Here is a 19,243-nt window from a genome sequence, read left to right as displayed (position 1 = left end):
TAGTCAATGTCCACAACTTAAAAGTTTTCCATAGAAAAAGAGTTATTACCTCTCTGGTAATAACTAGGCACTCCTCTGATGAACTGTATATATTGAGAGGTGTCCTGTTTCAGTTGCTTCATCCATACATTCATTTCTTTCTGTCATCAGGCTTCAAGTCCTACCATTGCTGGTGAGCGTTTCACCAGGGATATCAAATCTACGCTGTCAGATGATTTGGTCAGTCCTGCAACCCTATTCTGCTAGTTTGGTACTGAAAAATGCACTTTTTGCTTACAATATTATGTTACAGCAGGGTGGGCTTTATCAGAAACTTTCTCAAACATTAACAACTGTCATGACCTCTTTCCCCTAATATCCCAAACAACACCACACCCAATGCAAGTCAAGAAGTGATCACATCAATAAAACTTGCTGAAACATTCCTTTGAGAAATTCTTTTGCAAGCTGCTACACATACTATTCAAACATTCTGTTCACATGAATAATTAAGTGATCAAATCTTAGAGTGCGGACAGGTACATCTTATGTTTTTACCTGAAAGTTTTATTTTGATGTACCGCAGTATTTAATACAAATGGACTAAATAGTGTTGTTGTTGTTTTAAAAAGGCACAATACCTCATTGCCACCCCATTTTTGATACAGTTCAGTCCCAATTTTAGCTGAAAGTTCCATATGTGCATGAAGTATCTGTCTTATTGTTTATATTTTTAAAAATCCAGAATCCCTCCAATACCTCTTCCTTTTAAGTAGAATTATGAACATACATACTAAGAAACCATAGTTCTTATTCCAATAAAAATCAGTGTGTCAGTCCATGGTGACTGAAGGCTATGGTGATAACATACTCAGGAATACAAATATGCAACTTTTGAAGGACCGCCTCTCCCTGGTTACATCTATCTTAGGTCCCATTTAGGTACAGCAGGAGAAGCATGCTCCAGGTCACATCTACTAGGGAATGCCACCTGGCAGGGTCCAGGAACGAGCCTTTTCTTTCATGCACCCACCCTTTGGAACATCATCCCTTCGGAGATCAAAATAGCCCAATCCTATGGGCCTTTTGTAAGGCCTTAAAACCTGGTTTTGCCACCAGGTTTGGAGATCCATGTGTGTAACAGAGCCTGTACAGTGTACAATGTTGTTCATTGTTTTTATACCTCAGCTGCTGATTATGTTATATGGTTTTTATACATTTTATATTGTATTCTGTTTTTTTTAACTTGTTTTTAATCATTGCGAGCTGCCCAGAGTCATGTATTTGAGATGGGTAGATATACTGAATATAACTGAATATAATTGAAGTAATAAATAATAAATAAAACCTCAACTTTTTAAAGAAACAGTCAACGAAATATAGCTGAAAAAATGAGCTGAATAACAGGATGGATGGAATATGTTATGACTTCCCAGAGAACTTCTTCTATGCATTCTGGATTTCAATAGTCCATAGTGCTTAGATCCTTTTCAGGACATCTTGTCTATCCAGCCTCAGAATTAACTTTAGCTTTCCTATTTTATTAATATTTATTAATGTTAATTATATCAACCTATGCCAGTAATAATGAGATGCTTCCCTAGAAAGACAAATTTATCAGCTTGCAAAACATACCACTATGCAGCTTGCTATGTATTAACATTACCAGTTTGTTGGGTTCTTGGCTCAAAGACCATCAAGAACCCAACAGTTCAATCCTGAGCTGTATATATTCTCTACTATATTACCGGTTTGCATTTAGATGTCAGTTTCAGTCTAATGGTATAAGTGAAGGAATGGAAATCTGAGTTCTTCTCTGCCAATTATGTACACTTCATTTCTATAGAAGTAAAGTATAAAAGGAAACCAATTTATTATCATCAAATCTGCTTGCCAAATAGCCCCGTGACACTATATATATCTCATTCATCAGAACTTCCTGAAAATCCCTACCATGGTTTTTGTCTTAACTTAATATTTGTTCTTAACGCTCTCTTATCTTTCACTATGCTATCCTTTCTTCATTTCAGATGCTGTATGACTCATCTACCCTTTTGCATTGATCCACACACAACATTATTTTATTTATTGCTACTCAGCAGAAGGTCACAGTTTATCATTCTTGTCTTTAATATGGAGTTTGACTGGACTGAAGTCTACCAATTAGGATGAGAATAGACTGCTACAAAATTATGGTATGTTTATATATAATTGGGAGGCTTCTGGATACAAAGGAATACATTTGTACCTAAACAAAAAGATGAATATTTTTCCAAAAGCCCAATATGGTCAAAGAAAAGACCAAGCCATGTTCATGAACTGGGTATCATGGAAAATGGGCAAAGTTAGCCTGCTTGAGTCCCTAAAAGCTCATGGATAGGCTACCTACTAACTTTTGAATGTTTGGGATAGCAATTCTCATACTCTCTAGCCACTGTCTCTGCTTTCTGAAGGTTATAGAGTTATAATCCCAAAATCTGGAGGGTATTAAGTTGCACATACCATACTTGAAGAACTATGAAAAAATAATACATGACATTTATCTCTTTTATCTTAAAGTAATAAAGGAGAAACAATGCTATGTTCTTCTCTGGTGTCCAGAATTCCCTCTCGAATTACAATTAAATGACCAGGTACAAGATGAGAAGGGAAATTTTCAGGATTGAGGAAGAAAAGGATGTCCTTTATGCTTTTAATCCTCCAGAAACCTTCACACCTACTGCAATACACAGAAAGATATCAGATGATGGAAGAAATGTTGATGAAATAGAGCCAGATGGTGATTATTAGCATATTTGCCCAGTATCCCACAGCCTTGAGAGCGGAACCTGAACCAAACAAGAAGCCAACACAATAATGAAGAGAATATTTGTGACTGTTGGTTAACCTTATTTGCAACTGTTTTGTTGGCCATTTTCATAATACTCCATACAGTACTGCTGCAGATCACATCGGAAAAACATAAAAATCATAGCTTTTGAAACTGTAAATACAAACGGAAGACCTAAGCAGCAACCGAAATGGAAATAATTGTGCAATTGGGGGGGGGGGGGAGAGAAAACAGCATTAAACTTGAAAGCACATGGAATGCAGAATTCAGTGATAATTTAAAAATAAACTGAATAATTTAAATAAAATGAACTTCAATGAAAGTTCAATCACTTGATCTGTCTAATAGGCCACTGTTTCTGCTTACATGATGACAATGTTGCCACATTGTAATTTTTGTATATTATTTACAATGAGTTATATATTAAAAAAGATTTCTGTGTGATTGAAAATGGGCAACAAAGCAATTTCAGATAAGAAGCCAACGTGTTTTCAACCAAGTTCATTAGCTGTCCAAATCACTGTTTGAAAGACAATACATTCCAGATAGCAAACATATTTCAAGTCTAAAGCATAGAAGGGCTGCATACACACTAGTGCAGTTATCAGTAAAAAAAGAAACTGTAAAATACAACATTTTTCTATTTACAGAGAAGATGTGTTATATTCACCACAGTATGTCACTACAGCACATGTAGTCTGATGTCCTACATTCATTTATTGGGAATATGTCCATTGAACTGATCCTTATTTTAGTAAATATACTTTGTCTAGACATCTGCCCCTTTGACTACACCTATGTTTATTGTTCTTGATTGATAAGCCTGTTGCAGCACCTCTGTAGAACATGGATTCAGAGGCCAAACTTCAAGTAATACACAAAACTAACAAAAGTTAGAAGCTTGTCTAATCCATGAATGAATTTTAGAAACAGTATCTGTCCCAAATCACCACCGGTCCACATTTGTAATTGGAAGGCAGTTAAAATGTTTATTCTGTAAAACTCCAAGGCTAAAACAAGCATATAGGTTAAAACCCCAGACTGCCCATCTATGAACTAAGTCACATTACACAAATATCCTATTCAACGAAAGCTGTCTTTGTCTCACTAGCTAACATGGAGACAGAAATATCATTTATTAGAAATAACTGGTTTCAGCAAGCTCCGCTCTTCATTGACTTGTCTTGCACAGAGAAATGCCATTATTGACAACTTAATGAAAAACGTATTCAATTAGTTGGAGGCAACTGCAATAAAATCATCTCAGGGAGGAATAAACAACCTGCAATGAGCATCCTCCAAGATCTGGTTTTTAAACTTACTCAGAGTTGACACCAGCCTTAAAACCACTAAGATTGTTATCTGACTTTGTATGGTCAGATTTCCTCTTGCCAGCTACTTCTTAAAGCAACTTGTAAGGCAACAATAGAGGCACTGGAGCGTGTGTGTGTGTGAAACAACTTCAGATGATGGCCATGTGATAAAAGCCCTTCTTAAAGTTCATTGTGCATGCAATGCCTGTAAAAAAGAGATGGGACTTTCATTGTGGAACTGCCATCTTGACGTTTTTGAATCCCCCCTGCAGATGCCCTTGTTGTTGCCATACTTGTTTTAACAAGTTAGTTAGCATAGTAGATATATTCAGCTAGAAGACTGCAAAGAGGAGACAAGCCCCTCCACGCACTGTTCACCTGGGGACCAGAATGGTGGCCAAAGCCATGGTTACAATCTGATTCAGTGCCTTCCCCCAACCCCCAGCTATTTCAAGCTATACAAAGCTATATGTCACTTTCAGCTTTACCCTGTGGGCATGTAAGCAGTGACATTAAGAGACCATTTGGCAAAGAGAGTCATGCTTTTAATAATTATATCAGAGGGAATTTCAACAGCCTTTTTATCGGGGTAATTGTTCTAGTCTGGCCTCTCAATCATGTACCTGTGGTTCTAGAGAGTTGTCCTGTGTGTCTATAGCAGGTTGACAGCTACGTAACAGGTTGATTCAGCCTCTTAACCGGGGCTTTCCAGATTTGCTGAACTGCAACTCCCAGCATTTTCAGTCCATACTACCCATTGTGAATCTCAAACATGATGAGTTGGGAAGGCTGCATTACACTGACAAGCTACAATCACACTGAGAGGTTCTCTTTTTCCTGCTGTAATTCTCCACTGTAATTCCTGCAAATTCCTACCCCAAGGCTTAGCTTCACCACTCCTGCCACAGCTATACAAAGAAATTTGGTTATGTCTTAACATTCTGAAGACTTCAGCAGACTGTGCCAAGAGAACTATAATGTATAGCCCAGCAATAAAGTTTTCTGAGAAGAGATTGTACGCAGCACTGCTGATATAACATTTATTCATGTAATCATGAATACACAGTTCACAAAGAGAACAACATGTCCCTTTCATGTGAGCAGAGTCCTATGTTGCTGGGGCATGCTATTTCATTTACTCTCCTTACTTCATCTCCTCAGTGGGGATGGCTGTATAAATCATGGAAATCATTCTTTAGTTGGTTAGTACAATGTGCAGATTGGCAGATCTGATTTATTCCCTCCTAAAACAAATATAGTTGGAAGCCAAGGACAAACTATAACTTTCGACTCTAGCCAGAATTCTTGGTTTGTTTATGTACAGAATCAAGTAATCAAGCAGCAGTGATCAAGTTTAGCTTGACAGATGAATGTGACTAGTGGTTTAGTCTGAGTCATGCAATGCCAAGAAAATAAAATTATAGAGGGATATGCAGACAAGATTAGAAGCATCTCAAACTACATGGAAATATATTTATGAGGTTGTATTACTCAGGTAATAGATGAAGCAAGGTTCTGAAAGAATACTCTGTGTTAAGGACCTATGGTCAGGAATAGAGCTACAAATCACTTTATGTACCAGATCTACAGTATTAATGCTCATTTTTCATTAATGATCTCACCCCCACTCTTCCAAGTGCTATTCAAATGCTTTTAATGATGATTCTTAAGTCAGCTCTTTAAAATGAAAAACGTGGAAGCTCTGATAGCCCATCATTCACCATTCTGAAGCCATTTTAAAATGACCACTTTTTAAAGTTTAACAGTATAACTGACAGTCAAGGAAAGTATGCTTTATTATCCCATTATCTTCAAAGAATCACAATATTTCTCCACAGCTTTCTGCCAGATACTGTATTATATAAGCCGATAATGCATATTTCTCTGCCTCCTAAAGTTGTATGTGGAAAGTGTTACAACACTCTTCCAGATTGCTTCAGATGACTAGTTTAGGACACTTCTATCATTACTAGATAGGCCTTACAGAATTTTAAAATAAGAAGCAATAACGGTAAGTCAGCTTTCAGGTCTGCCAACAATATAATTAAATTAGAAGCCTTCTATACTTTAGCTGCTGTGCTTTCTTTGGGCAGAAAAAGCAGCATGTAACTGGGCCATACAGACCTCAGTCAGAAGTAAGGCTGTGCTGAAAGGTCTCTTCTGTTTTTCCAATTAATTGCCTTTGAAAAATAGACTTAAGCAAGATGACCTTGATTTGCTTCAATGAAAAAATTCACATCACAAAGGCAATGCGATTCTTTCAGTTGAAGCAATGAAGAAATGTAATTTGTTTTGATGAAGGACGCCATGTTGCCTCAAAACTTCTCCCTGTCTCTTGTATGTCACTTATCAAAGTCAGAAGAGACTTTTGAATGGGTGTTGTGTTTCAGTACAAACCACTTTGGGCTCAGGTATGGGCCATGCTGGAGATGGCAGAATGATGTGTTCTCCAAAATGGCTCATCAAAAGTTGAAGTGAGCCATGCCGTAGGAGATGAACAGCCCATCCTCCACCGCACCTGTTAAAGGAGGAGGTGAATGACATATTTCCTTCAGTAGTTGCCAAAGGTTTTGTGAACAACATGAAGCAACACAATTGTTCTCCTTGCTCTTAGATGTAATATCATGATGTTGGTTTGAAAATCAGCCCTAGAAGTTACTTTGACCAAGCTATCATTGAAAAGAAGCATTTCTCCAAAAGTTTATACAGCTCTAGTTAAAATCACTTCAGTTGTTCCACCCCACCTTCAGGATACTTTTGAATATGTTTCAAGGTCAGGTTTTGAACTCGCTGCAGCCTTGACAGTAGAAGAGAGCACTGATGTTGTTTTTTCTGTTACCTATCTCCTCACCATTTTGAAGCAAACTTCCTGATCTGAAACATCTCATATGAGTTTCCTCATAATATTTTCCTTGGAATTAAATGAAATATGGGAAGACCAAGAGGCTGCAGACCCCAGGTCAGGTAACTGTATAATGAAACAAGACATTCTCATACAAAGACACAAACATACGTCTTGACAACCTCAAAATGGTGGTAGGTGCAACAGTTTCTCATTGACTGCTGGTCTCGTGGGCATGTTCTTCTCTTTGGGTAAAAATGAAGAAAGAAAGGCAATTGCTTATCTATCGAGTTGAAATAAATTGTAAAAACAGAAATTATTTTTGACATAGCACTAGAACAGTTGATTATTCAATTATTATTATAGCTATCTATATAACACCATCTGTCAATATGATGTTTTACAAAGAATAGAGATTTATAATCCAAACATGGCAGCATAATTTGACAAGAAAAGAACTGTGATTATTTCAGTCATAAGTTCTTTGGTTTAATTATTATTCGATTATCTTTGTTCTTATTCTAGTGTGTTTTGAAAAGCAATTCACTTTCATTTCTCTCTTGGGTGATATTTCAGATATTTAAAAACTGAAATTATCAGCCTGACAGTGATGAATTTGAAATGTATGCTTGGGCCAGCTGTATAATTGTGCAGGTGATCTTCTTTATAATAAAATGCTCTGTAAGTCTACTCAGAAATAAGTGTCACTGAGATCAGCAGAGATTTAATCCTAGCTAAATAGTTATAAGACTACAGTATTCATCTGACATATACTGTAGCGTAAGCTATGCTTTCAGTGTGATTTCTATGACTGACTTTAATCAGCACTGCAATTCCTTCCTTCCTCCTTTGTATATCCTACTTTTCCATTCATCAAGACAGTTGACATTTTAAATGTGCAAAATACAAGATAAAACAAAACATAAGCCCAAGACACTCAGAACCACAATACCGTATAGCCTAAAGATATATAAACATGAGAGATGGCTGTCAGGTTTTTCATTTTATGTTTTTGTTTTTTGAAATATTTCCAAACAAAACATGCCTATATAACAAAATTAGATTTTTTAAAAATTGCCCATACCCTGTCCCTCTCAATGCTTAAGATAAACTTTACAGTAGGGACACCAGATCTGGGCTGCAAAAATCTAGGTAAATACCAACTGGCAGCAAGGATTTCAGGGTTTTCTGGATCTCTTGGCACCTGTCTATATTTGTCTTTATTTCTGCAGTTCAGATATAGTAGCCTTAGTGATTTTTATAAAAATCCAAATGAAAACACACACACAAACTGAATTCCTGGGAAAAAAGAGTTTAAAAAATTAAATCACTAAACAACAGAAATGAAACTATTTTCAACTGTGGTATAAACTGGATTCTTTTTTTCTTCCTCTAATTGTTAATATTTAATTGTTAATAGTTAGAATTGACAATGAAGATACTGAAGTGGTAGATAGCTTCTGTGTTTTAGGATCACCCATGAACAGTGAAGGAACAATCAGTCAAGAAATACTCCACAGTCTAATACTTGGTACAGCAGTTATGAATACCTCAGGAAAGATATTCAAAGGTCATGCTGTGTCTACACCTACAAAGATCAAAATAATGCAAGCAACAGTATTCCCCGTGACACACTATAGAAGCAAAAAATGGACTTTGAAGAATCAGGCTAGGAAAAGTATTGACACTTTTGAACTCTGGTGTTGGAGAAGACTCCTGAGAAAACCATGAACACCCAAGAAAACAAACAAATGGATCATTGAACAAATCAACCCATAATTCTCATTCAAAGTGAAATGACCAGGTTCAAATTATCCTAATTTGGACATATTATGTGAAGACCAAGCTCTCTAGAAAAGGCTCTAAAGCTGGGAAGAGTGGAAGGAAGGAGAAGAAGAGGATGACCAGCAGCAAGGTGGGTGGGCTCAGTTACAGTGGTGATGAGTGCACTGTTGGAAGACTTGAACCATGAGGTTCAGGGACAGATCATCATAGAGAAAATCTATCTATGTGGTCACTAAGTGTTGACACCAACTTGATTGCACATGATGAATGACTCAACCATTAATATAATCTATGTTTGCATACAAAAGAATTAAAAATAATGTATATAATTATTCAATTCTATCTCATTCTTTTATGAATATCTGTGATACATTCAATACTTTTATGGGAATGGCTACTGTTAGTTCTGCCTGGACTTCTTACAGTTCATTTCCTTCTTAAGCTCCTTTTACTATTTTTAGTTTTCCTCATTAAAAAAGAATTATTCTGTTTCTGAATAATGCACCATACATATGATAAAGTGGATATTTGTCCATTAAAAGTTTATGGGGTAATAAAGTGGAGTAATAAAGAAATACCCTTTAAGATGCCATAACATCTTTGTGTTTCTTCACTAGAAAAGACCAGCATAGTTACCCCTTTACATTTTTTTCAACTTCACTTATCCTTACATCTTAAAAAAGAGAAAGGATTCCACAGTATTGCATTTTGTACATAATGACAGCTGTGTGAAACAACAGCCAGGTATACAACAAATGTCCTACAGTAGAAGGAAAGCTAAGTAGATAAGTTAAATTACAAGTCATCAGCCCTACGGGTTAGACCAGATCAGGAAACTAGAAGATTAGAACTATACTTTACTGAGATAGGCTGTACTAACAGAATCTTGCAATCTCTGCCTGTTTTCCCTTCCCTCCCTCTTATACCACTGGAAGTTAGTGAGGAGCCAGTCTGAGTCCCTTTCTAATACTTTTCTACCTCCCTGGGCTTAGCACATGTTTCTGCACCTGTTGTCTTAATGGCCTCTGGATGGTTTTTGCAAGGCCATTTCCATGGGTCCCTACACAAGTGTGGACCAGTCTGCTGAAATGCCCGGAAGGAATTATGACAAATAAAGGTTGGCAATGATTATCAATTTATATTGTTAGCATTATTCAGGCTATCAAGGTATCTGAATAGGACAATGGAATAAATGTAAGAAGGACAAGTTCCAGCTCAGTGTATTCTGTCCCCTTGGGTTTGCTGTGGAATTATTAATCATGTTTCCTTGAACACAAATAGACTGTTCTTTTCCAATCAGTTGGACATTTCTGCTCACATCCAAGACAATTTGAATAGAAATTCTGTTCAATACAGGAGGCCGAAAGAAAGGAAGACCTGGCTTGCACAAGGACATTGGAGCTGGGACTGACAATCATGGCCCGACTCTTTTTTGATAGCCTTCCCCACCTGAACACTCTCAAGCTGCTATCTCCCAGAATTCCCCAGCTAGCATGGCCATTGCTGTGAACTGAAATGAAGGGTGTCCAAGTTCCCAAAGGCTGCTCTTACGTAAGTTGCAGTATCCTATTCATAAGACATGAATAGGGTTTGTATGATGCTAAAAATATCCTGAACAGCTCAAATGAATCATAAACAAAGGTTTTTCACTATTCTAAAAACATTCCACTGCTGCCTTTTCATGTGTCTGGCTGCCTCCATTAGAAAATGTGTTACCCAATTGTACTAAGTGCTGGATAGAAAACCTGCAGACCAAACTGTTTTGTGGCTATTACCCAAAGCTTCCTCTGGTTGAAAATTAGAGATCAACATCTTGACATTCTGAGATGGGAAACATACAAAAAATGTAATGTAAACTCTAAAGTAGTCTTAACACTGTTTGAAAAACAAGGACTACTCCCCTCTGAAAACCAAGGAAATCCCAGCCCCATACTAGTGTCATTACTCCTCTTGCTGCAGCTTTTCCCTCTTCCAAAACCTCCCCAATAATTTTGACACACACCCCAGAAGGAAAGGTTGCCCCCTTGCACTATGCCCATAAGCCATGGGTTATGGTTTAGCATTTTGTGCAAGTGTTGCTAATGATTAGGCAAATCATGAAACAGTGGGATGTTTGAACACAGACAGGATGTACAGGAGTTAAGTTGCAAAGCCTGATCATATTCGTTTATTCAGTTAATTATACTTCATATATCACCAATTGGTCCACTCTGGTAGCAGCAGACTGCTGACCTTGGCTGATCCCAAAAAGTTAAACAGAATCAAAGCTAGTTAGTACTTGAACAGAACTCCCAAGGCTGTAGGTGAGACTGTGACATCTGAGGAGAAGTCACAAGCCACTTCCATTTATTGCCAAGAAAACTAAATGGATGCATCCACCAAGTGTCCAGGAATTCAACCAAAGAAGACTTTTTAGGCCACTAACTACTATAATGTCTTGGTGGTTCACAGTAATAAAACCAAAGTTCAAACCAGAGATACTAACATCCAATTTCAAAAACCATTGCACAAGTAAAAGCCTGCTTTAAAAAGGATGTGGTTTGGGGCCTTTTAAAAATCCAACAAAATGGTAAATCCCTTCAAGGGAGAGCATCTCAGAGACCGCTGGCAGCTGCAGAGAAGCTGACCCAACTCTGGCAAGACAAATAAGCAGCAGCTGTATGCAGGCCTGCATAGAAAGCCATGCACGGCTTTAAAAATCATAACCAGCCCTTTGCCAGGAAACAAATGGACACCTTCAGCATAGGTGTGATGTGGTCTCTGGGCTTTTGTGGAAACCAACCTACTGCTAAGTTTTGCACCAGCAAAAGTTTCCAAACTAGACATAAAGGTAGGTCAGCGCATTGCAGGAGCCAAGCTTAGAGCCTGCCAGTTAATGCACCGCATGTTTAAGGTTCTTTTCTCCCTGGAAGATACATCACAGCCATATCAGCTAGAGATGATAGCAGGAACTCCTGGCTGCTGCCTTATGCAGAGGAACTAGAGAATGTTACTGATCTAGAAGTACCACCAAACTGCTTTCTTTTGAGAACAGGAAGATGTAACTCCAAAGCAAAGCAAAGCAAACAAGGTCTTGTAGCATTGGTGGTGAAGAGAGGAAGGAAAGAGACTTAATTCCTCTTTTCTCATTCAGTTGCATGATACCTGTCAAAACAGTTTTTTTTTTCTTTTTGATTAAATTTGGCTGAAGATTATATCCAGCTTTTATTTTCATGAAATCATTGCCATGCCAACTTTGCACGCAGACACACATTCTTCTAATGATGCCATTTTAGTAAGAAGAAATCACAAGAGGCTGGGCACACAGTTTATTTTCATTCATTCATTCATTCAACTCAGTAGCAAGACTCTCCATTAACTGACTGCAATCAGCAGCAAAAAAGGATCAGAGCCACCTCCTCACACTCCAGCTGCTGAACACTTTTCTCTTCTATAGAATCATTTCTCCTTCAGAACAAAATTTCATTTACAATTACATTATAGCACCCTATACTGTCAGGGGAGGATGGGAGTTCTAGTCCAACCCAGGCCATAGGAGAAGCCTTGTTCTGCTCCATCAGCTGCATCATAAACACACTTGGAAGGCCTTCCCAGTAAAAGTCTTTACTAACAGTCTCAAGTCAAGATATCATACATCTAGTGAGCACAAGGCACACTCAGGTGAATGCCCAACACAAACACTGGTTCCTGAATTAACTCATTTTTGGGGTCTGCACAATATAGCAAGTCATAAACTAATCCAAACAGCTGGATTTGCACAAAATGCTAGGACACACACACACACTGATGATGATTAGCACTAACCAAGTTTAGTGTATGTGAATGCAGCACTGAGCCATTCACTGACCTGGTTTGGCATTGCATGGCAATGTGGCCATAATGTTCCCTATCACTGTATTCCAACCACAGCTGAGTTATCTGAGACTGCCTATGGAGTGAAATGAGAAGACCGAGAAGGGAGGGGATGTCATAGTGCTATGCCCCAACATATACAGTACAGCAAAGTAACAACCTTTCTTGCACCTAGGCCAAGCGGGAAAGAGACAATGAACTTGTCTTCTCTGCCTCTGATCCTTCGAATAATGAACTACACACCGTGGCAAGCCCTCATCCCATCTCCGCAAGCCAGATCACAATATTGATACATATGACTTCTCGCGTGGGAGAGCGCATTAATCCGATTTATGCTAATGCCGCTCCAGAGAGACGTTCGGCAGCCTGTCACCAACCGCCCCCCCCCCACCCCACCCCGGCTCTGTCGCTTCCCCTCCCTCCCTCCCCCTCCTTCTCTAAAGACTCGGGCAACTCCCACCGGGGAGATGACAACGCTCGGGCAAAAACAAGAGAAATCGTTGGAACGCACCCAAGATGTTCCCTCGTGGTGGCGGGCTCGCTTTTTCCCTCTTTCTTTCCTGCTGGGCCTCGCCTGCTCCGGGGGATCTTCACCATCCACCAGCGAAAGCAGGGAACGAGAAGACCGGGGTGGAGACAGAGGGGACTCCCCTCCACACAGCCCACCCACACAATGAAGGAAATTTCGAATGAGGGAGGGAGGCAGGCAGAGAGAAAGAGAGAAGGAGGGAGGGGAGAAGGAGAGAGAAAAGGCGGCGTTTGGAAACTGGAAGGTCAGGGCAGCTTCGCTTGTCTGATTTGGAGCCTACCGGAAGAAAGGAGGCTGAGGGGCGATCTCCCTCCGATCGGCTCCACGCCACTTGCTCGGCGCTGCCTATCAGTATCGTAAATGTTATCAACCAGAGGAAGCCACTTTTTCCTTTCCCCTCACGCCTCTCGGAGCGTGACCTGCCTTGGCTCGTCAGTCCAAAAAAGCGAGCAGATTTGGTCTTCCCTGGCCGTGCAGGTTAGAGGACTTTTGTGGTCGGAAGGTGCCCGCGGGAGCGAGTGCCTGCGGCTGCTGGCCCGTCAGGATGACAGATGTCCTTGCCGTCTCCACTAGCCCGCACGTGGGGACGGGGCAGGGCTGCTCCTTCCAGCAACCTGCGGCCGCTCTCCGCCACACTATTCGCGGCGGCGGCGGCTGTTCCCCCGCTACTTCCCTCCTGAAGCACCTTCGCGCCGACAAGGGTGTGCGGAGCTCTTGGAGCACCGAGGGGTGGGGCTCCTGCAGACGATTCCAGCGCAAACCAGGAAGAGCGAAGTGAAATGCGTGAATGTAAACACGGGGGGGGGGGGGCGGACGGAGCGAGACTTTCTCTTTGTGGTGTGGGGGGATTAGGGGTCAGGACCCCCGCCCCCATCCTCGGGATGTGAAGTCGGCAGCTATTCCTAAGGGGGACCATCGTGTTAGGGCTTTGGGGCAAAAGTGCGGGGCCCACTCAGCAGAGTGACGAAGAGGGATCCTAAACAGAGCGAGGCAGGCTTACTGAAATAAGCGAACCCGTGCTCGTGATTACGTAGAAAGTGCTCCCTCCTCTTGTAAAGTACAGAGTTCAAGATTGCATCGCTGCCTCCCTGCAGACGGCGGGTAATCAGACCAGAAAGGCTAAATAGGCATTTCTTTTATGCTAAAGCACCATTCCTGTGATGTCTCCTCCCGTAAGCTCAGCACAGTTCGAAATGAGGGGCTGGACCATGCATGTCTCAGAAGACAGTGGCTCTTGCTATCTTGGCCAGTCAAAATTTGTCTCAGCCTCATGGACTCTAATCCACCTGCTGTGATGTCCACAGGAGATTGGAGCAGCTACTGCTCGTCTTGCTGATGCCTTACATAAGATGCGCTTGGATCCTTGGGGCACATCCACAGAGCCACTATCCCCAGTGCAGAGACGCTTCCCTAACTGCTTGGGCATGACGTGGCTGCATGTCCCTCTGCACCCTGAGATCAGCCCATGGCTGAGACGCCCTGGCACCAGTTCAATGAGAAACTGTCATCTTCTCCCAAAGTGAGTTGCAGTATGCAGTCCTATGTTGACGTATGATAATATTGGGCCACATCCAAGGATTTCACAATCTACACAGCAATGCCTGGGACCTCGGATTGGTTGTTAAGCTGTACTTTGGGACCTCTCCCTTCTCTTGGCTACTACCCAATCTGCTCACTTAGGGATTACCTGAGTGAAGGTTGGACTGAGGAATCATTTTCCCAACACTTCCCTGCCTTCCTGCCTTCCTTCCTCTTTATAATCAACTATAGATTACAAGCCAGCATCACACAACAATCACATATGCACATCACAGAAAACCACATATTTCTCCTTTATTTCATCAGTACTGGCTATTGATATTCCACTGCTGTTCTGTATTTTCCTCATTCATTGTGTGGATGTTATTTATGTCAATCTCCTGTTGCTCCATCAACTTGATGACTGCACAGTCCCAATGCCTATTGCAGCTGGCTGCTAGTTGTCACAGAACAAACTGAGTGGCCAGGGGTGACTCTGGGAATATCTATGCTGCTTATGCTTTGCTCCACTATTTTGATCTGCAGAGGTGAGGTGGGGCTTCTTAACTGGAGGAGGAATATATAGGGAGATATAACAATTGCCATGGCTAACAGGAAGAGAATATGGAGAGAACTGGATTATGGAAATGCTATTGAACAACCGTCTCATTGAGGAACTCTCAAGAACAGGAACACTGTGGTCATTGTTAGCTTTCTCTGATATGCAGTTATCTCTCAATTTCCCATGCCAGCTACTACAATTGAACTAATTTTCTCTGCTGCCTCATCTTCCTAGCCATTTGCCTGTCATTTGCCACTGCAGTTCTGCTCCTCTGATAAACTGTCTTCCTATACTTGTCCCAGAGTCAGGCTTCATTACAGTAGCCATGGTGCCATGGGACCTCATAGAGGAAGGGGAAACCTTCACTCTTTCTGAAATCTGAGGCAAAGCCAAAGTTCAAGAAGAATTCCAGTTCAGATACCTCACTGGTTTTTAATGCATAGCAGCAGATCTACAGGCCAGGAGATCACCATGCTGGGCAATTCAATGCAGGACAAAAATGAAGGCACTATGACTGGAGTACAAGAAAAGGATAGTCCCAATGCAAGGTCCAGGCATGACCACACATGGTGTCTATTTTACCAGAAGCTGCATCACATCTGTCATGAGGATACTAACATGGTTCTAAAGAGGGTGGCTTGTAGCATCCAACAGTTCCCAGTCTCCCAAGGACATTCTACCACCCAGTGCCAAGAATCTTACAGAATTTGTACTGTTGTACATGGATTTTGAAACCATAAACACTGAAGACCACCTTCTTGGGCCATCCAAAGGTATGCAGCATTGACTAGGGGGGAAGGGGGGGAGAATCCAAATGAAAGTTTGGGTAGATAACTTGTGTGCTCCTCTACTGGCAAAACCTGCATGACCTGTTCTGTCCCCCAGGTAGCAGGGCCAGTATCAATGCTTCCATGAAAGCAGTGTTTAGCTCTTGATGGCCAATCGAAAATCTCCCACTGTCAGTCCTTCAAGGTAGATCAGACTAGAAATCCAAAGTCATGTAGGTCAGTACTACTTTTATTGCAAAGCTATAGTAACAGGATCTTGCAAGACTCCAGGAGGGCATATACAACCAACACCATACTGCTCCACCCTCAAAGTAAAGTCCTTTTCATGCATGCTGGTATCCTTTCCAATGCTCTTTAACCTTAGAGAAAGGAGTCACTTGGCAGTGGCAGTAAAACACTGATACATCACCTTATGCATGCTGATGCAGTACAGATTGCCCCAAAGGGATAGAAGCACTTTGCAGGGCATCCCTGTGTGGCTCATTGGACACACTGTCCAAGTTACATTTGGGTGTGTTCCCACCTATGAAGAATATTGCTTTGTGTTCTGGTTCTTACAGTGTAAGACTTGACAGCAATTTGCCAAGTGGTGAATCCTATTTTCTGAGCTCTGTAAGCATGTAGAAAATGTAAATGGGGAAAGACTAACCATTTATTATGTCAGTTCTTCAATTGTCCCCATGTTTCTGGAGGCCATATGCAGTATGCCAGCTGTAATTCCTAACAGTAGTACTGTTACGAATTCCACTGGGCTGTGCTTGCCAGGAGTTATTTTGAATTCTCCTTAAGTGGTGAAGATATAACTCTGCCCCTAACACTCAGTTTGATTAATCTCCATGAGAACGTTGAGCAGCTGCTTGGGAAACAAAGTTAACTCTGTTTCTTGGTCAAAATGATAGCATTCTCACAGAGGAAGCTGCTGCTGGGAACAGCATGAACTCCCCAGCAATGAGTGTCTTAGCCCAGTCTCATTGCATTGTCAATGCCATGAGTAGTTGTGGTGTTAACTGCACAATGGACTGAAAACCTAAGAGGATGCTTATTTGATGCCATAAATTGGACTGCCTTTCTGCCCACGGTAGGTGATAACATTCATCAGCCAGTGAACATGTACTTCTTGTTGAAATCAAACTCCATGTGCCAACCAGTGTAGCGCTTTGCATGTCCCAAAGTCATCTGACACTGGGGCAGATAACAGTCAGAGCTTTAGATATGTCATTTGTGACCATGACAGTGATTCTGAATGTGGGGATCAACACATTCTCTGGAATACAGCAGTGGAAGAAGAGACAGATTGGAAAGCTACAGTTGCAGCAATTGCAGCACAATACATCTATGGTCTTTCACAGTGTCATCTATGATTGCACGTTGAAGTTTTGAAGCAGGTTTGGAGGCAGTGCTGGCAGGGACATCCTCTGTGGACCTGGTGCTATTTTAAGCTAGTGCTGATGGTGTAGAATGATGACTATTGGATTGCCACCTTCTGCATGGTATATGCCACCCTATTTCAGGAAAGCAATCCCAGTCAAGAAATGAGCGGCAGCCACAATCTGGTGGTTGAGCAACTAATTTGGCCTGGGCAGGACAACATTGGTCATGGAGATGAGTTTGGGAATAGAAAATGTCTTGCCGAAAATGGTAATCTGCTTCAAAGACTTCATAAGGTTATGAGTTAGCAGGATTCCTTTCTTCCCAACACTGAGAGTTTCCGTGGTCTGTCATCCATGCATGTTGCCCAGTGAGAAACACAGGCCACTACAGGCCCCAGGCATGATTGTAGGTTATGGGCTCACATTTAGCACTATGGGAAACAGAAATGTTCCTGGGCTATGACACTGACTCTGTTTATTAAAAGATCCAGAAAGGGAAACTACAACTTTTGAGGAGGCCTTTTTCACTTATAATCCCCTACGTGACCCAGTGGGTGGGGCTTGCATGCCATATTACTTTTGAGGTTCATGTAGTACATCTCAACAAGCCACCACCAGTTATATGGCAGGTTGCAATGCTGCATGTGTCACCCATGTATTACACCTAGCAATCAACCATGCTGCATTGTTAGTGTGCCTGCCAAGCAACAGCGTCCCCCTGATCTGACCAGTTTGTAAAGAGTACTTGGGCAGCACAATACAGGAGCTGTAAACACAACTGGCTTTCCTCTGGTCCTGCGTTTCAGATCATGGACAGTTTCAGTGAGATGTGGTTTCTCCACTGCATAGACATGGTCAAGGCTGCCACTTTCTGATTATTGCACCCTAAGGGCAGCAAGAACAGTATATAAACCGAGTGGGCTGGTACTCCATTCTCCGGTAAGACACAGTAGATAGTTCATTGATGTGGAGGCTGGCTGTAGTGGATTGGAGATAATCCATTCCTTTTCAGGAATTTCAGGCTTTGGAGCACCTTGTGCTAGGTAACCTGTGAGAGCGATTCCATTCTTCCCATTATTCTAAAAGGCAGCGCGTACACATTTCAAGATGCTGGTTCACAAAAGCCATCTCAGAGTGGCTCAGACTAAGGGAGGCAACCTACAATCACTTCAGCTGTTGCTAGAAGTGGCATTAGATGGAGCAGACATTTGGACGGCTAAAGGCTCAAAGGCACTGCCTCAGCATGTGGCAGAGGAGAATATGATTTGCATCATCTCTTTGTGTGTTGTACTCCACAGCATTTGCAGCAGCAAAGGCCTTCTCTTCCTTTCTAAGATTATCGCAGAGCCACCAGTAGCAAACAGCGAATGATACTGCCAGTGCAGGCAATGCCATGTGATGAAAAGCAAAGCTGCCCAGGACACTCTAATGGAGCGAATGTGGTAAGTTCCTAATGTAAACAGTGCTTCTTTGGGGCTGGGCATCAATCAACTTGTGGGCACTCCTCTGCTGGTGTTATCACAAAATTAGGATTAGAAGCTCTAGCAAGTTATTCAGAACCTCACTGTCAGAACCTTGGCCCAGTGTGCCCAGTTTCAGAAGGTGAGAGGGGGGGAGGAGGAGGAGGAGGAGGAGAAGGAAAAAGCGAAAGTGGTGCTCAGCAGCTATCTTTGTTTAGTTCATCTGGTATGCAAGAGTCATTTCCTCTTTTTATCCTTCCTGTTATTTGCAAAACTGCCTGTTGCTATTTTAACGTCTTGAAAAAGAGTCCCATCTGTTCCCTGTTCTTCAACAGCAAATGCCTTGGATCCAGAGGAAAACCTTCAAAGGAATATCAAAAAGTGCACATTAAAATACCAGAACTGTGCCAGAATC

At 41.3% G+C, this 19,243-nt stretch overlaps 1 protein-coding gene across 9 annotated transcripts in view; it reads right to left on the bottom strand.

Moving 5' to 3' along the window:
* MBP (myelin basic protein) overlaps window positions 1-19,243 on the bottom strand; it is a 235,349-nt gene that overhangs the window by 129,547 nt on the left and 86,559 nt on the right. For 3 of the 9 annotated variants that reach the window (XM_088130983.1, XM_088130985.1, XM_088130984.1), the window contains exon 1: window positions 13,113-13,398. The exons of 2 other annotated variants lie outside the window; for them this stretch is intronic. In XM_088130983.1, the coding sequence (XP_087987109.1) occupies window positions 13,113-13,198 (86 nt within the window). In that variant the 5' untranslated portion in view covers window positions 13,199-13,398. 4 more of the 9 variants (XM_088130989.1, XM_088130986.1, XM_088130992.1 and 1 more) reach the window with 4 other exon arrangements.

Source organism: Python bivittatus, unplaced genomic scaffold, assembly GCF_059951505.1.
Source record: "Python bivittatus isolate LINGU-HERP-01145 unplaced genomic scaffold, Pbiv_v1 ctg000840_np1212, whole genome shotgun sequence".
NCBI classification, from domain to species: domain Eukaryota; kingdom Metazoa; phylum Chordata; class Lepidosauria; order Squamata; family Pythonidae; genus Python; species Python bivittatus.
Note: the sequence above shows the minus strand (reverse complement) of the source record. Positions and strands in the feature narration are given on the sequence as shown.